General features: G+C 44.0%; 1 protein-coding gene across 1 annotated transcript; it reads left to right on the top strand.

Annotated features, from left to right (window-relative positions):
• The first annotated feature begins 7,651 nt into the window (after positions 1-7,651).
• On the top strand, positions 7,652-13,481 carry TRIB1 (tribbles pseudokinase 1). Its single transcript, XM_006278143.4, has 3 exons — positions 7,652-8,008; positions 8,626-8,918; positions 11,141-13,481. Exons 1-3 carry the CDS (start codon positions 7,694-7,696, stop codon positions 11,607-11,609), a joined length of 1,077 nt encoding a protein of 358 aa, XP_006278205.3. The 5' UTR covers positions 7,652-7,693; the 3' UTR covers positions 11,610-13,481.
• The last annotated feature ends 5,752 nt before the right edge of the window (positions 13,482-19,233 follow it).

Raw genomic sequence — 19,233 nt, 5'->3', positions numbered from 1 at the left:
AAGCGGCCTGGTCTAATTTAGCTTTACTCTGGGAATCCCATGAGACAAATCTGGTTACTTTAATAATGTGTCTCAAGCATCTGAGGAGAGAGAGGGAGAGGTGGTTGTGGGGAATACTCATTGTCTAAAGCTGTTCTAGTTAAAGGAAGTGGGGACTCGGTTTGCTTGAAACAGTTTTTGAGTGTCTGTGGATACAAGACTGATCCATCATAGAAGCATGTAGGTGAGGGCAGAGAGGATGAGACCCAGATAAGCGGGCGTATGAATGCTACATGATAGAAATTCCTGTAAAGAAATAAAATAACACAACAGGGAAGGGGAGGGCTAGAGGCAGCACTGATAACCGGGCGAATCTCTACGCTCTTAGTTGGAATCTCACCGGCGCAAGAAATAAAGCCAGAAAAGATAAGCCCCAAAGCAGAGAACAAGTATTTTAATAAAAATACATAGAGAAAAATTCTACTCACTGGTGTGTTGAAAGAACCTTCCCCACCTTGTCATTGCTCTGAACCCGCTTTGCTAGCCAGGCCTCTCCTAGCACTCAGCTCAGGCATTCACTGGTCAGTAAAATCTCCAAGTTGGCTGCAAGCCATGCAAGGTGCTCCTGTTCAGATAGCTGCTGTGTTCTGCTAATGACCTCTCTCAGGGCAAGATTCAATCCTGAAAGACAGGTAATGAATGCCCTTGGACTGTGACCCTGCTGGAGCTAGGACTATCCTTAAGTGTCCATTGCAGAGTGGGGTTGGCCAATCATAATGCTGTGCATTTGCAAAGGGCATGCATGACAAGTTTTGGTGCACAAATGCCCCTATTTGAGCACACAAACCTATATGTCTGGCTCATAATAGCATTTAATTACTCCAGGGCTCAGGCTGCAAAACGAATTTATAAAGTCAGCATCTTTTCCTAATAGTAACCTCTTCAGTTTTCAAATGCACTGGTACTGATGTGGTATCCAGTATTACCCATCTTGAGATGCAAAACATTACATGCATTGATTGGGAGTTGTCATAGATGCAGTTGGAGTTAAATTCATCACTGGCCTATTTGGGACCAATTTAGCCTCTGCTGCCAACTGCAGCAGTCCTGGAATATCTTCATATTTTGCCCCTGCCCACTCTACAATAGAGGAACAGAGGGGCACTAAGGACCACAAAAGCCACTCATCTGACCTATCCCCAAATGCTCCCAGCTATCCTGATGGCTTGCTGTGTAGGTGTGCAGAGGGGGTACAGAACTTGTAGTTCCTTTGTATCAGTTTAACCTATAGAAAAGGAGTTATGACAACAACCTGGAAAATGGGATGGAGTGCACCCTCAGCAAGTTTGCAGATTACACCAAGCTGGGGGTTAAGAAAGCATGAAAAGGTGTGTCAGTGTTCACTGTTTAATGAACCAGCCTAGCAATGTGCTTCTCAGCAGTAGCAGCGGGTGATGGTACCTCTTGCCTAGCAGTGGACTTCGGTGGTAGCTTGTGAGCCTGACAGCAGGGGTCTGTTCAAATGACTAAGCATGAGAAGAATTCAAATGAATGATGTGTGAAGAACAACATGTGACATAGGAGCACTTGCAAATTATTGCAGACTTCAGGGCCAACAGATTTCTGGGAATGCTGCTTTTATTTCTGGTTTTATGACTGCTTTTAGATACTGCCTGACAGATTTTTAGTCAGTCAGTCATGTACCCTCCTTTAAAAAAATCAGAATCTGTTTGCTAGAGTTCTGCTTCTTCACCCTACATGTGCCTGAGTCATCTCATTGCTCAGAATACCACAGCAAAGAGATGTTTCTTATGTCACCGCTCTGTATACCCCACCGGGAAAATACAGTCCTGCTCAGCGAGCTGTCACTAAGCTGTTCCTGTCTTAGGCTCTTCTTAAGGACTATTCTGAGAACCTCCAGGCTACATAGCATCATGGAACATCAGAATTCGAAGGGATCTCAGGAGGTCACCTACTCCAACTCCCTGCTCAAAGCAAGACCAGCCCCAACTAAATCATCCCAGCCAACGCTTTGTCTAACCGGCTCTTAAAAACCCCCAAGGATGGAGATTCCACACCCACTCTGAGTAACCTGTTCCAGTGTTTAACTACCCTTCTCATGAGAGTTTTTCCTAATGTCTAACCTAAACTTTCCTTGCTGCAACTTCAGACCATCATTCCTTGTTCTGTCCTCTGCCACCACTGAGTCCAGCTTCATTCTCTTTGGAACCCCCCTTCAGCTAGTTGAAGGCTGCTATTAAACCCCCCCTAAGTCTTCTTTTGTCTAGACTAAATAAGCCCAGTCCCCATATCATCTCCTCAGAAGTCATGTGTCCCAGCCCCCTAACCATTTTTGTTGCCCTCCACTGGACTTTCTCCAATTTGTCCATTTCATTTCTGTAGAGGGGGGCTGAATATTCTTTCTTATTTGTTCTCCTAGCCCCTTAACTCTAACTTTTGGCTTCCCCACAGCCCCAGCTTCAATAAGAGGCATAGAGGGCATCCGTATCCCAACAGTCTTATAGCCTGGTGGTAAGAACTCTCTTGAAATGTGGGAGATGCGGTTTTAACTCCCCTCTGGCTGAAGAAGGCCTGTGTACCAGGTTTCTCATGTCCTAGGTCAGTACTATAAGCAGTATGCTACTGTCCAAAAGCTGGGTACCGCCATCACTTGCTGTGCATGCTGGGTTTTCTGATGAACTCACTGTTGCTGGTGTGTGTTGAGTGTGCTTTAAAGACACCTAATACACCTCAAGAGGTTTAGGAGGAAGTGGCACCTGCCTGCTCTGACTGGGACAGGCATGTGCATAGCCTGAAGCTTATGTCAGGTTGCTGAACGAATGTAGGTACCTCCAAGGTTAGCTAGCTACTGAACAGGTGTTCCTTGAAACAATTTTGGAATTAGGCATCTAAGTACCTTTTTAGGTGGCCAAGGGTGTCTGCCTGGGTCTTGCCCACAGGCATAAGTCCTTGCAAGTCTAAGGTTTAATTCTGATGCAATTGCATTTGCTGGTATGGGCTGTTTGCAAGACTAAGGACTGATCTGTGCAAATGCAGGTCACAAGAAGCAATAAAGGGGAGTAGGAGAGAGGAAGGAGAAGAGTTCTAGTAATCAAATCAAATGGGTGCTCAATAAAGTCTCTCTCCTTAACAGAATTATAGAGCTCAGTGCTGCTCTGTACAGTTCTGACTGAACTGCTTTCCAGGATTGGGGCCAAAGGCATGAGCATGCCTTAGCTGTTGGTTAAAATCTTTAACTTACCTCTTGTACTCACACCTCTTGTGCAAGCTATAGTTTCCATGACCTGATAGAAAAACTGAAACTCTTCAAAAAGAGTGACCCACGGTGAATAGTCCTCCTCCTCATCATCATCATCATACACAAAATCCCACATGTTCACATGTGAATGCGGTAAATGTAAATTCTGCAAACATTAACATAAATAGGTGTGCCTTTGACTGCCTGACTAGCATCTAAAATGACCAGTATATATGTCAACATATACCACTGGATGGATTAAAGTTATTGCTCATGTGTAAAATGTTCATATGCATATTGACCCTCCCTGCCAAAAATACCATATTTCATTACATCGTTGCCGATACAGAAAGTTCTCTCTCTCTCTCCTGAAGCAAAATCCTACAAACCAAATGAAATCTGGATAGGGCCAAGAATTAGAAAAAAAATCTGATTGTCAGATAGGCATATTTCATCCAGAAAATAGTGAAAATAAACTAGCATGTTTTGAAAGAGAAGGTGCATTGCTTATAAACAATCCAAAGCCCTTTAATAGAAACATATTCCTGTAAAAAGGGAAAATCGAGCCCCTGGGAAAACCCTTCTTTGACATATGCTTTTTATGTTCAAATGCATTAATGGGACTGCTATGCTATGAATCATCTAGCAGTTTCATGTGTTTCTTAAAATACACTGAAAGTAGCTGAAGGCATGTATCATTCTGCAGTGTGGTTATCTATTAAGAACCTCAAAAAATACCTGCATTCTTAGACTCATAGAGATTTATGAGACAGAAGAGACCTTAGCTAGTTCTTCTGCATCATTCTGTTTAAATAGACCAAGCTCAGTAAAAATCTAAAATATTACACTAATTGAACAAACAGCCTAGCAGATGATAGGCACATTGTTTTGCTATCCAAACCTCCCCACTAGATTACAAAAAATTTGCATATGTGTAAATAGCACATTTAGATTTTTCTTCCTGCTGAAGAATTCTGTCAAAACTACAGCTGGCTAAACTCTCTGATGAGAACATATGTTGCTCCTTTTTTCATTTGCAAATAATTTGTGAACTAATCCTATTCGGAAAATCTATTTATTAATAATTTACAGCCACAATTTTCAGCCTGCATGTGGTTTGCAAGCTGTTCAGTTTGGGTATTTGCTATTCACAGGGTGCAACTGGTCACTTGGGGTAGGAAGATACATTGCATTTGCCTCTGGGCAAGTTGTGCCTGTGTTTGTCCTAGAACAGATATATCCCAAGATTGGCATGCACACACATCTCACTTCCAGTCAGGTTTTAGTAAGCAGCTGAATGCACTGCCACTTTTCAGCCTTTGATTCAATGATGCAATCCCAGGATAACCATTTAAATGCATTTTGTGATGTCCCAGTATAAACTGTTAATGTTTCTTGTCCCATGCACATTTTTAGGATTTATCCTGGGACAATGAGCATGGACACCTGAATGACTGCACATAGCCCCAGGTTAAAATAGCTTATCCTGGGACAAATGCAACATCTGTTTGTAGCATTACTTTGTAAGGTGTAGTTTCCATGACGTGACAGAAACACTGAAACTCTTTAAAAAGAATAATCCAGTGAATAGTCCTCATCATACACAAAATCCCAGGTACTCACATATGAATATTGTAAATGTAAATTCTGTAAACATTAACATAAGCAATACTAACTGGTTTTCATGAGTATTTGCAAACAGGGAATAGCAGGGAGAAGAAACACTAATACTTAATAGTGGTTTGGAAGTGCAAGTGAGGAGAAATGTATTACCGTGTACCTGTAAGCACTAGCCACTCGCTATCTGAATTAGCTTTTTCTACCATCACAGCCAGGCACAAAAATCTCCATAGTGCACATCTGTAGCCTCCTTATTAAAAGTAAATAAATAATTCTCCCATTGTTGAGGCAAATAGTTGGGGGAAAAGAAAGAACAGAAGCAATTAGGAAAAATAAGAGGCCAGGTGGAACAGCCAAAAGGAGAAAAAGGTTGAGTGTAGGAAGGAAAAAGTTCCAGTTCTCCAACCACCGTCTGTACAGATCTGCATTCTTGGTGATACATGTCACATGCCAGTGGTTTCTACTGGGGGTTTATGTGAGGGGATGTAGATGTATGTGTGTGTGCTACCTGTTTCTTGTGCTCCATACTTTCAACCTGAGCAAAAACTTAGATGTGTGCATTGGTCCATTTTAGAGAAATTGCTTGATTTTTTTTTTAAATCATTATAACAGGTTTGGGGAGTTTCAACTTTTTAGGATGTCTGGCCATGGTCTGGCCATGCCAGGGTTTTTCTTTCGTTCTGCAGCCCTTGGTTCAGGTTGCCTTCCATTGCTGGGCTTCAGGGTAGCACAAACCAAATCCACCAACATTGAAATATTTCCCCTGTACTATATAATTATGTCTGTGATAGACAAACACACAATGCTACACCCACACAGGCACGTCAGTCCTTGCTGCCACATTAGGCACCACTGGGAGCTTAAAAATATTCACCCAGCTGCTGCCTAACTCTGAAAGTACCCAGATTCTGCTCTTAAAACTGCTTCAGGCACCTATGTTTAATTGAAGTGGAGACTGGAATCCTAGTCTCCCAGCTGAAGGCTTAAAATCATGAGACTATTACGCTCTTCCTGGCCCAAAGAATATTTAAGTAATAAATATTACAAAGTGGAACAACTTCAGCCAGAAACAATTAGAGCACTCCCCGCTAGAGTCCCTGCAAGCTCTCGTGGGAGCTGTGGCTTCAAATCCTGACACCACAGCAGGAGGAGCAGGATCTGTGTTTCTTGTCCCTCTGCTGAGTGCTCTAGCCATACAATAAATGGGAGGGGGGGAGGCTTCCTGGGGTGTGAAAGGCCTGACCCAGCTGAAGCACCTAACACCACAAACGGTTTCAGCTGAGAATCCCAAGTGGCAGGAGACGTGGCTGGGTGGAATCATAGTACTGTGATACTGTGCCTCGCAGTCCTTAAAACCATATGTGGATTTAGCCTTCGGTCATAGAGATCAGGAATAAGGCAGGGTAGACTTGCATTTTATAGACTAACCGCGGTGGGGGAGGCGTGGGGAGGTGTAGCACACGTTTTTATGAGCTGAAGCTCACTTCATCAGACACTGAGCAGTGACGTGGGGATCGGGGCCCAGGGTTCTTTGCTTTCTCCAAGAACCATTTTTGTGTCTGGAAAGCTTTTTTCCAAGACCATCTATCGAACACCATCTTGCAGGTCCCCTCTCCCAATCCTAAGTGACCAAGGACTTGGAGATGACAAGGTCTCCATCCCAGGCCCCCAAATCCACAGATGTACTTTCCAAGGTTGGAGAAGCCTAGAAACTTAAGGACTTGATTATGCTGGCTCATAAGGCACAGGCATTTGACATTTCTGGCAACATTTCCCAGCTGCATACACTGCTGAAGAATGAAACATTGCAGTCACTTTTAGAGACGCTGCATTTTCTCACGTGCTGGTTCAGTTACGACTGGCGCATTTCCACCTCAAACTTCCAGACTTGCACTCGCAAGTCAGGTACTAAAAGGAATAAGTACTTTAATGTGGCACCTGCAAATTCCTGCTGCAAGCATAATGTCTGTAAGGAAGAACTGCACCTGTAAAAATGGAAGGCCAGGTCTCAGCTTGTATCAAAAACGAGCCAGTGCTAACCCAACGTGTGGCTGTGCTCAGAACCGTGACTAGAAAATGAGAGCGGCATGTAACGCCACGGCGGGGGAAGTGCAGTGGCACTGCCAGCCCCCGCTGCACGTGCTGCCGTGAGGAGGAAATGGCCACCAGCTTAAATGCCTGGGTGCAGGCAAGACACAACCGTGAGGGAGGGTCGCCCAGGCAGCCGACTCGGTGCGGTCCCGCCAGCCGCTCTCTGCGATGCCCGGGCAGGGGGGGGCAGCGGTTTTGGGAGGTGCGCTGTCATGGAGCCCTGTCGTCTCCCTGCTGCTACTTGAACTCCTGTACCTGATCTGCGGCTCCGTTTCCTACTCCCTGCCCTGCGCTGCCTGTCCGATCTGCTGTTCTGCTTTCTGTTCCCTACTCCGCGCTCCCTGCCTCATCTGCCACTCTGCTTCCCGCCCCGTTCGCTGCTCTGCTTTCTGCTCCCTTCCTCATCTGCTCCTGCCCACGCCCGATCTACTGCTCCGCTTTCTGCTCCCAGCCCACGCTCATCCTCTGCTGCTCGGCCGCCTGTGTCGCATCCTCTCTGCCCCATCCGCTGTTACTCTTCTTGCCGCTCTGCTTTCTGCTCCCGCTGTTCCACTTTCCGCCTCCCGCTCCGGGGCGGGTGTCGGGGGGCGGGGCCACGTCTGGGGGGCGGGGCCGAGGCCGGGGCGGGGCCAGGCCGGCCCGGCCCCGGCGAGTCTCGGCGGCAGGAGGCGCAGGCGGCGGCCGCACTCGCCGCTCCCCGCCGGGCCGCTCGGAGCCGCCGCCGCCGCCGCCGCCGCCGTCCCCATGCGCCGCCCCGGGCCGCTCCTGCCGCCGGCCGCCCGCTGCCGCCTCGCCCCGGCCAAGCGCCCCCCGCCGCCGCCGCCCGACGACGCGCCCAAGTGCCCGCGGCTCGGCCCGGACCCCCTCCCCGCCGCCGCCGCCCCGGACTGCCTCAGCGCGCCCGGCTCGCCCTGCCCGCCCGGCTCCGGATCCGGCTCCGGCCCCGACCCCGGCCCCGGGCCCTGCCTGCTGGCCGGATACCTGCTGCTGCCGCTGCCCGGCCGGGACCACGCGTCGCGGGCGCTGCACATCCACGCCGGCCGCGAGCTGCGCTGCAAGGTGGGTCGGGCCGGGCCCTCTCCCTCCTTCTCCCGCAGGCGGCCGTTGGCGCGGCCGTTGGTCCCCGCGTTCCATCCCCCCCCCCAACGTTCTACACCCCCCCTCTCCGCCGCTGCGAAGTTTCCCCTCACGTGTGAACCCCGTTCCCCGGGCTCGGGCGGCTGCTGCCACCTGCTGCCCGGCGCGCACCCAGCCCTTTTTGGGATGGGGCTTGAGGAGACCTGGGGTGGGGGGGTTGTCAGTGCGGGTGTTGCCCTGCCGGCTCGTGAGGGCCTTGTGCGTCCGTGTTTCCAGGCAGGGCTAGGATGTGAGTAACCCCAGAGCGCTGTCACACCGCCCCGTCCTCGGCCCCCGCCCGCCCGCCCGCCCCTGCGAGCCCTCAGCTTGCTCGGTCCCAATGCAGGCACCCCTGGGCAAAGCTGACCACAAAGCCGTTGGGGACGTTTTGGGTTTATCGCATCGGCAGGATTTGAATGCATCCCATTCGCGTGGCTGGTGTGGGGGGCCGGGACGTTTCTTCCTGTCCCCGCTGCGTTATCCATAGGAAGGTGCTATAAGGGAAGCTGGCTTCAGCACCCCGGCTAATGGAGAGTGTCCTTTTTTACTCATCTTTACAGGTGTTCCCTCTCAAACACTACCAGGACAAGATCCGACCTTATATCCAGCTGCCATCGCATAGGAATATCACTGGCATAGTCGACGTGATTTTGGGGGAGACCAAGGCCTACGTCTTCTTTGAGAAAGACTTTGGGGACATGCACTCCTATGTGAGAAGCTGCAAACGGCTGCGAGAAGAGGAAGCTGCCAGGCTCTTCAAGCAGATCGTCTCCGCTGTAGCTCACTGCCATCAGTCGGCCATCGTGCTAGGTGACCTCAAGCTCAGGAAATTTGTCTTTTCTAACGAGGAAAGGTGAGATGTGATTTCAGGTCTGCCTTTGAGGAGGGCTGGGGGGAAAGAGCCCTTTTTGGGTTGTGGAATCTGTCCAAATTAATGAGGATTTTTGTAAAAATGTCAGGGAGGGCTAGAATTAAAACAACCGTGTTTGAGGCAAATGCTGTAAGGAAGTGGAAATAGGATGATATACCAGCTCTTGCCTTACAATACATGTGTTGTGCACAGTATTTCTTTATGTACCCACCATGTGTCACAGCTCTGATACGTACGTATTTATTTTTACTTAGCGCTTCCCAGTGTGTTTACTGGGGCAGGTTTCTGTCCAATTCGGCAGCAGCTCAGCAGGGGGAAGTTGGAGACGGGGGGCACTTTGGCATGCAAAAAGATGACTTTGAGCTTGGTTTGGTATTGAGTGTTGAAATTAGGTTTTTCATGAGAATCAATCAAAGTGAAATGAATAAAAGACACAAGCAAAAATTGAGAGGGGTTAAAGTGTTATGCAACAAAAGGAAACACTTCTGTTTTTGAAGCAGGGCAGGAATGTATCATTCAGATCTCGGTGCTATTCCTGGGCCTCTGTAGGTTGACTTATGTCCCTGTGCAAAGCCCTAAAGTTGTACTAAAGTTGATGAGACTGTGTGAATCACGGGCTCAAACGTAGTGAAGATTGCCTGGGAGTTGTTCTAGAGGAAATGTACATTTGACACTGAAAATACAAAAATGCGACATGGGCTATTTGAAATGGTTATAGGGAGAGAAGACTGTGAATGGTCATGTTCAGCCCAAAACGCAGATGTGTAAAAACGAGATTTACAGAACCTAAGTCAGTGGAAATACTTCTCTTTTAACACAGGTGGGAGGGAGGGATAAAGTTTGGACAAATGTCCTTCTGCAGTGCTCGCTGCTCTGGTATTGCTATTCACTGTAAACAAAGCTGAAGAGATGGAGAGAGTTAGTCACCTTAGCTGAAAAGGACTGCTTTATTTACCTCGTAAAGTTTGTTGTAAGCAAGCAACATTAATAATGGAAAGAACACTTAAAAATTTCACTTTTATACTAAGGGCAGTATTAATATATCAAAAGACCATTAATTTAAAAATTGGCTTGTTTAGTACTTTTTTGTGTTTTAGTTCATTATTGTATAAAAGGTGACAGGTACTTGATCACTAGCTTTAAAAAAAGAGAAGTAAATTGGAAAAGTAAAGAAAGAAAAAATGCTTGTATGCCTTCAAAACAGTAATTCCCTTGAAGGAAACTGTTTCAGCTTTTCCCGCCCATAATCAGATGAAACACTTGCTGAAATGTTAGATTGCACATAGTCTTGCTAATTTGGAAATACTCGTTGCACAGGCTAATGTCATATGCGTCACATTTGGCAACAAGAGGGTTAAGCAATGCAAGGCAGACTCTGTTAGTCTAACAAGCACAGGTGCAGACTTTTAGTGCTACAGCAGCCAATCAAAGGCCAACAATATAGGTTGAGTCATATTTTCCGTTTACAGAACCAATGGGTATTTTACATTACAACAGGAGGTCACATTGAGGACACACTGCAGTTAACATATTTACACACCAGTAAGCTGGAAGGCAGGACAGAGCCCTCAAAGGGCCATCACTTTACTCTTCAACTAATGCAAAATCTTCCTATTTAACGTAATCAGTATAGAGCTCTAGGATGAGCCTGCACTTGCAGGAAAGATTTTTCCCTGAATGTATTAATGGTGCTATCTAGGAAAGATGTATAAACAGACAGGAGGATTAATTACCATTACATATGTAAATGGGATCTGGACTTTGAGTTTTAAAATCATGAAGTCTTACAGAGTGTGCACAAAGTTAGAGCTGGACATAGTAATACATACGTAACATTGTAGTAAATTAGCTATCATAGTTATAGTTCAGCCTATGCCGAAGAAAACTTGGTATACATCAGTAGCCTATATTTCATTAACTGCAATAATGCTATAGTTGTAGAAATGTATTGCATTAACATTTCCCTATAGCTGGTAATGTTTACCATAGCTTGCTAACCTGAATACCCATTGGTGTACTTTTTATTACATTTGGATCAGGCTTGGGGTAGCCATATGAGGTCCTCTGTTCAGCATTCACAACTGGCTTCCTCTCTTTTTGGTCATGCAGCTGACTGTAATAGTAGCCTCATTTTATTAAACTAGCTCTATGCTGCTTATTAAAACAGTTGTTTAACCTATACATTCCATTTCTTCATTCCTCAGGACTCAACTGAGACTTGAAAGCCTAGAAGACACTCACATAATCAAAGGGGAAGATGATGCTCTGTCAGATAAACATGGTTGTCCAGCATATGTCAGCCCTGAGATCTTAAACACCACAGGGACCTACTCTGGAAAATCAGCTGATGTTTGGAGTTTAGGAGTAATGCTGTATACCCTCCTCGTAGGACGCTATCCCTTCCATGACTCAGATCCCAGCACTCTCTTTTCTAAAATCCGCCGTGGACAGTTCTGTATTCCTGACTATGTCTCTCCCAAAGCCAGATGCCTCATCCGCAGCCTACTGAGACGGGAACCATCTGAAAGACTCACAGCTCCAGAGATCTTGCTTCATCCTTGGTTTGAAGCTGTTTTGGAACCTGGATACGCTGACCAGGATATAGGAAGTTCTGATCAAATTGTTCCAGAATTTCATGGAGACAGCGATGATATGAGTTCCTTCTTCTGTTAGTCTCAAAAGCCTCAAAAACCTCACCATTCTCACTCATGGCATCTTTTCAGGGTTTCATTTTTTCCATGTTACTGATGCACAGCATGCTGAAAGTGCCATTATGGTCAGAAAAGTGACTGTTTAAAAAACCACACACAAAAAACAAAAAGCAACACCCCAACAAAAAACAGAAATGGCAAGTGCTCACTGGATGTGCTCCCTGTGTCTGTAAGGAATCGTATCTACTTATTTGGACGGCAAGTAGTTACTGGTTGTACTGCAGAGACAATGCAGCTGTGGAAAAGCCAGCTGGTCTCTGTTCTGCCTCGTACATCATATGATCTCCATCAATGAGAAACTCGCCAGCTGAAATTTGACTGCAGTCTTGTTGCTCCTGATGTAAGAGACAGAAAATGAGCAGCTTGGTTCCCTCCTTTACTCCACAGCGGTGAAGTGGAGTATACAGTCTTGACAGTGAAACAACTGAGGGGAGGCAGAAAGACTTCATGGTCTCATAAACTGAGTAAATCTGACATGAAAATCAGTAAAAGGGGAACCATGGTGGGACACCATGATGCCTATTTTATAGACTAATTTTCTGGCTGTAAGTGCACTTTAATGGCAGGAGGAGTCTTAATCTACCAAGTCCAGCTACCTGCTCAGTTGTCAAGTAGAACCTACTAGCAGCAGATAGTTGAAGCTATTAATCCATAAAAGAAATGCATATTAATACTCTTGCATTGGGCAGGCTAACCCAGCGTCCCTTTGAGGAGAAGGAAATACATGATTATATCATGTAATATCATCTTCCGGAACATTAAAATAATTTTTAATGCATTTAAGCTTAACCATGCATATCCTGTGAAATTGTCTACCCTGGATGTACTTTTCACGTAGTCAAAGCCCTTTTTAATTCTGAGGATGCCCATTACATAGCTGTGTACCAAGACATTTGTCCAAGTTGTGGCACCTCATCTGGGAAATCAAAGATAAGAAATATCTCAGACACCAAACGTAAACACTTTTGTTTACTGTGTGGGCTCAGTTCTTCAAGTCTTTGTATCTCCTGGGTTTAAAATCCTGTACAAAAGCAGGGTTAATTTAAAAGAATCCCCAAGTATCGCCAATGACCATTCAGTCTGCCTCTGGCTACAGTTGTTTTGTGGGGTGTTTTTGTTGTTTTTTTGCATGATGACTGGTAATATTTCAGATGTACGTGGATAATGAATTCATCAAAATCATTAGCTTCCTGGGTTGGGGATAAGTAGATCCAGGTCTGCCTAAGATTTCTGCTTTGTTTCACATGTGTACCTAGTTGATTATGTACAGAAATACTAATTTGCATTTAAGTACGTGGTTGAAATATGATGTATAAAAGGTTCTCAAAGCAAATGAGTTGAATAGGCGAATGACTGCTGTACATCAACGACACTGCACAGTAACAATGCAGTTTGAAAGGGCTAACCCACGGCAAGCTACAGTACCACCATGCATTGTGAGAATGCCATGTATACCTCATGTACTGTGTACTTTGTACATACCTTACTGTTTTGGGGGGTTTTTTGGCTGTACTTTGTATGTCCTAATAACAGAGGTGTCAAAGATCAGTTTAATGTGAATTATTGTTGGCAATACTAACTTGACAGAATCATGAGCATTAGAGAAGGGCAAAGTACCTCTGTTGCACTAAAGCTCTCATGATTGCTTGACATTTTGTATCTGTGATACAGTTTTAAACCTTAATAAAAGTAAATTGTGTATATATGGGTAGCCAAGTCTGCCACAAAAGGTAAAAACACTATCTCCAACCTGTAAATATGTATATATGTGGAAACCTGGATGTTAAAGTCTGACTTGTTGGCAAGTTTTAATAAACCTGGTTTCATAAATGCATGTTTTCAATTTTTTATTTATTTATTTGCTATCTGCAGGTTCAGTTTCCCTGTTTTTTGTTGCTAATATAGATCTGATTTTAAACATGTTTTGATCTCAAAGATGCATATTTAACCTATGCTGCTTGTGCCTGTTTGGTCATACAGGAGATGATGCTGTTTGCTTGGCACCAGACCCTGCAGTCCTCACTTAACATTTCTGTAAACTTCAAGGAGAGCTGAATAAGGACTACAAGGTATGCCTTCTAGTTCCTTTCACCTAGGGTCTTGAAGAAAGGGGGAGCAGGGGTTAGTAATTCATTAAATCTCACCAAAGCCCTATGAAGTGCATCCATTTTTGTTAATGGGGGAAACTGAGGCAAAAGATTAAGTTTCCAATTTGCAATAGCAGGTGCAAATTTTGACTCTGTCAGGTTTTGGATATTCAGTCTTGGAAATAAGGACCCAAATTCCCATTGCCGTGCAATGTGTTTGTTCATGTATATTTGTGCACACTGGGTGTAAATGCTACCCCATCAGAATGCTGTCATTCTGCACCTGTGGACATGGCTACACAATGTGCAAGGCAATGGAAAATTGGATCCTCATAGCCTAAAACAGAGCAGTCCAGAACGGAGGCTGCTTTTAGAATGTGCGTTTTATCAACATGCCCAAGGGGACAGCAATTCAGTTATGAATCAAAGCCAGGAGTCATTATTTCTGTTCCCTACTGGCAATGCAGAAAATGTCTTGTGCTCCTATTAACAGGAAATAAAAATATAGAGAGTTGCTTTTCTTGGTTGACTTGAAGAGGAGGAATATAAATAGTAACTGTATCAAGGATATAGAATGTACCTTCCTGGGGGGAAAGAGCTATCCTTATAACCCACCCAGGAATGGTGAGGTCATCATGATAAAGGGGAAAGGAAGAAAGGGATCTTGATTTTTATTTATAACTTGCCTCGTATTTAACTTTGTGCTTGCAATTTAAATATGTTCACTGAAGCTCATGCTTCTGTTAGAGGCACTCTGCCTGTGTCAAACTGCAGTAGCTTTTACTGATTTTTTTTTTGAGGGGGAATTGAAGAAAAGGTTTGTAGGTAATTGGTCGATGCAGGAGAATTTCTCTTAACCTTAATTGCACCTTCGCTCTCCATTCTGAGAAACTGGTTTTGCACGTGGTAAGCATATTTTCCTTGTGAGCGTACGTCACACCAAAATTCTCAAGTTACTTAACTGAAGTTATTTTTGTTGGAGTTGTGTATGTGTATGTGTATGCACAGACTACCTAGGTAGTCTGATTAAATTACCTACAACCCTACCATGAGTTATATCTTGGACAAAAGCCCTGATGCACCTTTATCAAATGCTTGCTGGAGACTTGTGCTTTGGTAAATGCTTGAAAGCCTTTGGACCTAATTTTTGCCTAAAATTAAATTGCCTTATTAAGCTAAAGTCTGGCCATTTATTATACTGCAATGCAATTAAAATAAGCACACATGGTGGAGGTATCTGGAAACACCTCTTTGTGGCGTTTTAGGGATTGTAATGCAACATCCATTCAGAAATTCAAATAAATTGGTATGACTTGGAAACCTCACAGTTTCAGAGCAAGAAGTTTCAGGACATGTTGAAAGACCCAGTAGGTGACTAAAACTGTTGTGGTGAGTGTGAGAACTTTTATTTATGCAAGATGTAGCTTTTGTTTTTGTGGGGGTTTGGTGACCTTGTGGGGCAAGATTATTTTTCTTGACTTGTCATTGCTTTGGTCCTGAACCTACAGGATCATGAGGCTCCTCTGAGATGCAGACAGTGTTCAGTTTTCATTGACTATCCACTGTGTACATGTGAAATTGTGGTTGTTTAGTGCTCCATGCAACTGGAACCCAAAGCAATGTTCCCATCACCCCTGGGAATTTGAAGGCTGGGGTTTTTTTAGTTTATTAGATTATTATTTTTAAGATTACTTTTTGAGTTCTAAAGTGGTACTGAGTTTTTATTTTGGGCCTCATGACAACATGTTTTGCGCTTTTTTTCTGTAACAGCAAAGAGAATCAGCTTAATCCTTTGGCTAACATGGGGAAAGGACTGCAAACTCAGAGTTAAGGTTAAAACTTCTTAGCCCAGCCACCTGTTCCTGAGTAAGTGAAGAGGCAGGTGATATTTCTCATGCTATATGTAGATACACTTGGACAAGTTTAATACAATTTCATTTTTTTTAAGTGAGTTGATTTCATGAGAGTCCTAATCTTGGTTTAAAACACTTTTGCACAGTTGTGTTAGCAACTGAAGAGTGGGGTTGTTATACAGAGATGTACAAGCTTAAAATTCATTCTGCATGTTTAAGTTGTAAAGTTGTTTAATGTGCTTTTTCTGTAGTTCTGCTTTCATGGATTGAGTCAAGAACAGAGGAACAATTTTAAAAACCCTCATTATTCAGTCAGTGTTAAATCTGTTCTGCGGGGTCTCCAGTCAGATTATATTTTATGCAAAAGTGGATTTGTAAAAAAAAAAAAATCATGCTCTTTTATTTTTCCATTGCAAAGAAAAAAAATGTTTAGCATGGTATTGCATATATACCATTCTGTACAAGCCTGTTATGCAAATCATTTTCAAACATTTTCTTCATAAAGGACACTTTTATAAAATGCATTAACTCTTTAAAGTCTGCTCTGTTTATCCAGTGTGCATAAAGCCATGTTCCAAACTCATCTACTGCCAAATTCCTCTGTTAAATTAAGTCTCTCTTTGAACTATTGGTGATTAAAAATGCTGTAAAATCTGCAATATTTTTCTTTATATGACTTCTATAGCTCATCAAATATTTGTCTTTAGAGTGAAATCCTTCTGTCATGTTTCAGCCTGGATTACAGTTTCACCACAAAATTACAATCCTTGAAGCCATTAGTTTGTAGCAAGAAATAATGATGAAACCAGCCACCTAGAAAATGCTTCAAAGAAAACTCCATAGTTGCTCTGCACTGTATGTGCTTATTTACAGTATTTACCAGATAAACAAACTGATGTGCAGCACTTTGCTTCCTAATTTGGCTTTGAAGCTGTAGCAGCAGAAGTATCAATTACATCTGTCAAATACAAACATTAACATAACTGTATGAAGCAATCATGTTTCTAACAACAGCAGGCAGTGGACAGAGGACCAAAATAAATAAAATCCGAAGAGCGAGAGGCAATGCTTTTCTTTGCACTAAGGTTATGGGTTGCGGGGGATGGAAGAGAGCTGTCTTCTCCAGCAATGCTGGCATACAGAATGGTATCTTGCATGATTATGTACAGGGGCACACAGATTGCGTCTTCTCGCACTGAAATGCAGATGATTAATGTGCTAGTCGTACAGCAAGGATTTAGTCTCGTAATACTGGGTGTGGATTTCTGCACACAGCTCCCATTATTAATTGTGGCTAATTAGTGCGTAAGTTGCGGAAAGAGATGAAACTATACTTTGGTGGTGTGGTGTGAGCTCATATGCAGACTTATCATTCTAAGAAATACCAGGGTGACACAGAGGGTGGGTGACAGAAAATAAATGCATCATGAATCAGCACCTCCTGTTTGTTTATTATACAGCTCTATTGTGGGGAAAATATTGTCCTTCACTAGCTACTGTCCCTTGCCAACAACCAAAGTTGAGTTTGATAAATTATTAGTGGAGATGTTCTCAGTGGCTTTGCTTAGATTTTACTCCTCTTGCGCAAATTGCAGATTAGGAAAGGATTAAGTAACAACAGTGTGGCTAAAGTATTACACATAACATTGGCTATTAGCCAAGGAATGTAGCATGCAAAAACTGACATTGCCTAACAGCTCAAATATAGCTCTGGCCACCACAGAAAATGACTCTCCCTGTTACCTCTGTTAGACAGTATCTTGCTGCAGCAAAGTGTTCGCTTATGATACTTTTTACTTTGCTTATGGTACTTTTTACTAGTGACAAATCCATAAATGTTTAGATGAGTCACAGAAACCATAAATGTAATTGAGTGTAAAACCATTGTTGGGTCGTAAAATAATAGTCATGTCAAGTCTCAGCTTGTCACACTTGTAGGAACTGTTGATGTTTAAATGCTCAAAGATTTCACAGTGCAACAGACCAGGAGGGAAAAGTCCCAAATAACTCAGGATCAAATCCTGTTCATGTCTTTTGGAAACCACCTGCATGAGTAAATGCTACTCACTGTGAGTAAGGGTTGCAGAATAAGGCTCATGGAGACTACTTGAATATAGAAGGCAAGCAGGATTTAGCACTTGCTATCCAGGTGAGACTTTAGAGCATACTCAAGGTTTGAGTTGGCCCTAAAGAATGAATTATAATCTGCAAAACATGAAAGGCAAGGTCTTTGCCCAGGAGAATAAATACCAACATCAGTGAGTAGGTATTTCACCCAGAAAGCTTATACATTCAAAATAAACTAAAACTAAATTCCTTTGTCTTATCAGAAGACAAGGTGGCTGGATTCTCCATTGCTTGATGCTTTGTGGAGTCACTTGTACCAGCACAAAGCAAGTGCAGCATGGATGTAGGACACTCAAAAAACTTGTTTTTACCAGTGCAAACAGCTGCACAAAGTGCAGAGCAATGGGGAATTGGGCCCAGAGAATGGAAAATTTGCTATCAGTTTTCCCAACTCCTGTCCATGAGTTTCTCAATAATATCTGAGAGACCTGGCCACTGCAGTCGAGTGAGGTCCTGTGAATTCCATTTATAAAAAAAAAAAAAAAAAAAAAAAAAGCTGCTGACCTTGGGGTTAGAAGGAGAAGCTTGAAAACATGACCCCTGTACACACTGATCGTTTGAAAGCCAGAAGGCAAATAGAACAAGCCTAGCCTGTATTTTTGAAAGTGCTTCATTTGTATGCCAATCTCATGATTTTGCAGGGGGAGGCTGACTCATAATTTTTGACCACTTGCTACTGGCAGTACTGCGACATCTCTCCATATATTACACACTCAGCACTAGATTATGCATCGTATCACTTGGTATGTAAATGGATGCCCGAATGTCCCAGGGGGCTCCACCTATGTACATCAGCTGAGCCTCTGTCCCAATATCAGAATAGCTGTCAGAAAAATAACAAGTCAGCAAGTAACAGTTCTCTCCACCAACATGCTGTTAGAGGAACTTCACCACCAGTGCCGACAGAATTATTTACTGATTTAGTAACATTTCTCCAACTCCTTTCCCCCAGCATTTTGGGGAAGAGCTGGAATGTACACTTACATCTGAGAAGGAGAATTCTGCTGGTCTCTTAGTGAACAGAAAAGCCACAGAGACAGCTCTTTCAAGGTTCATGCTGGTACTTGGTCATGTTGTTCCAGATGAATGCAGCTATTGCAGGATGGGGTGAGAAAGTTTTCAAGATCTAGAAAGAGCCTTGTTTCCAAGGGAGGATCCAGGGTTCAGAAAGCAGGGGTGTGGCAGATACTACCAGTGCTGCCCTTCAGACCATCATAGGATAGAGGCCAAAGTACAGCTGGAACCCCTGGACTGGTGCAGGACACTGGAGAGTGCAGGGGAAGCAGGGGCAGGAAAGAAGAAAACACCCACCATTCCTGCCACTGCTGCTGTCCCCAGCTGAGCTCAGCAGCTGGTAGGTAGATAGTTACTGTGGGCAGAAGCAGCTTTGGGGCTTTCCCACACCTGGGTCAACAGGCTATAGTAATGGATGAATTGCTTATTGGCTCCTCAGTGTCCTCCCATGGCCCAAAACCACCAGCTGTGAGAAGCAGTTTGCAGGGTGCCAAGCTGGGCAGGG

Source organism: Alligator mississippiensis, chromosome 3 (assembly GCF_030867095.1).
Source record: "Alligator mississippiensis isolate rAllMis1 chromosome 3, rAllMis1, whole genome shotgun sequence".
In the NCBI taxonomy this organism is placed as follows: Eukaryota; Metazoa; Chordata; order Crocodylia; family Alligatoridae; genus Alligator; species Alligator mississippiensis.
The sequence above is the reverse complement of the archived record's forward strand: the minus strand, read 5'-3'. Positions and strand labels throughout refer to the sequence as shown.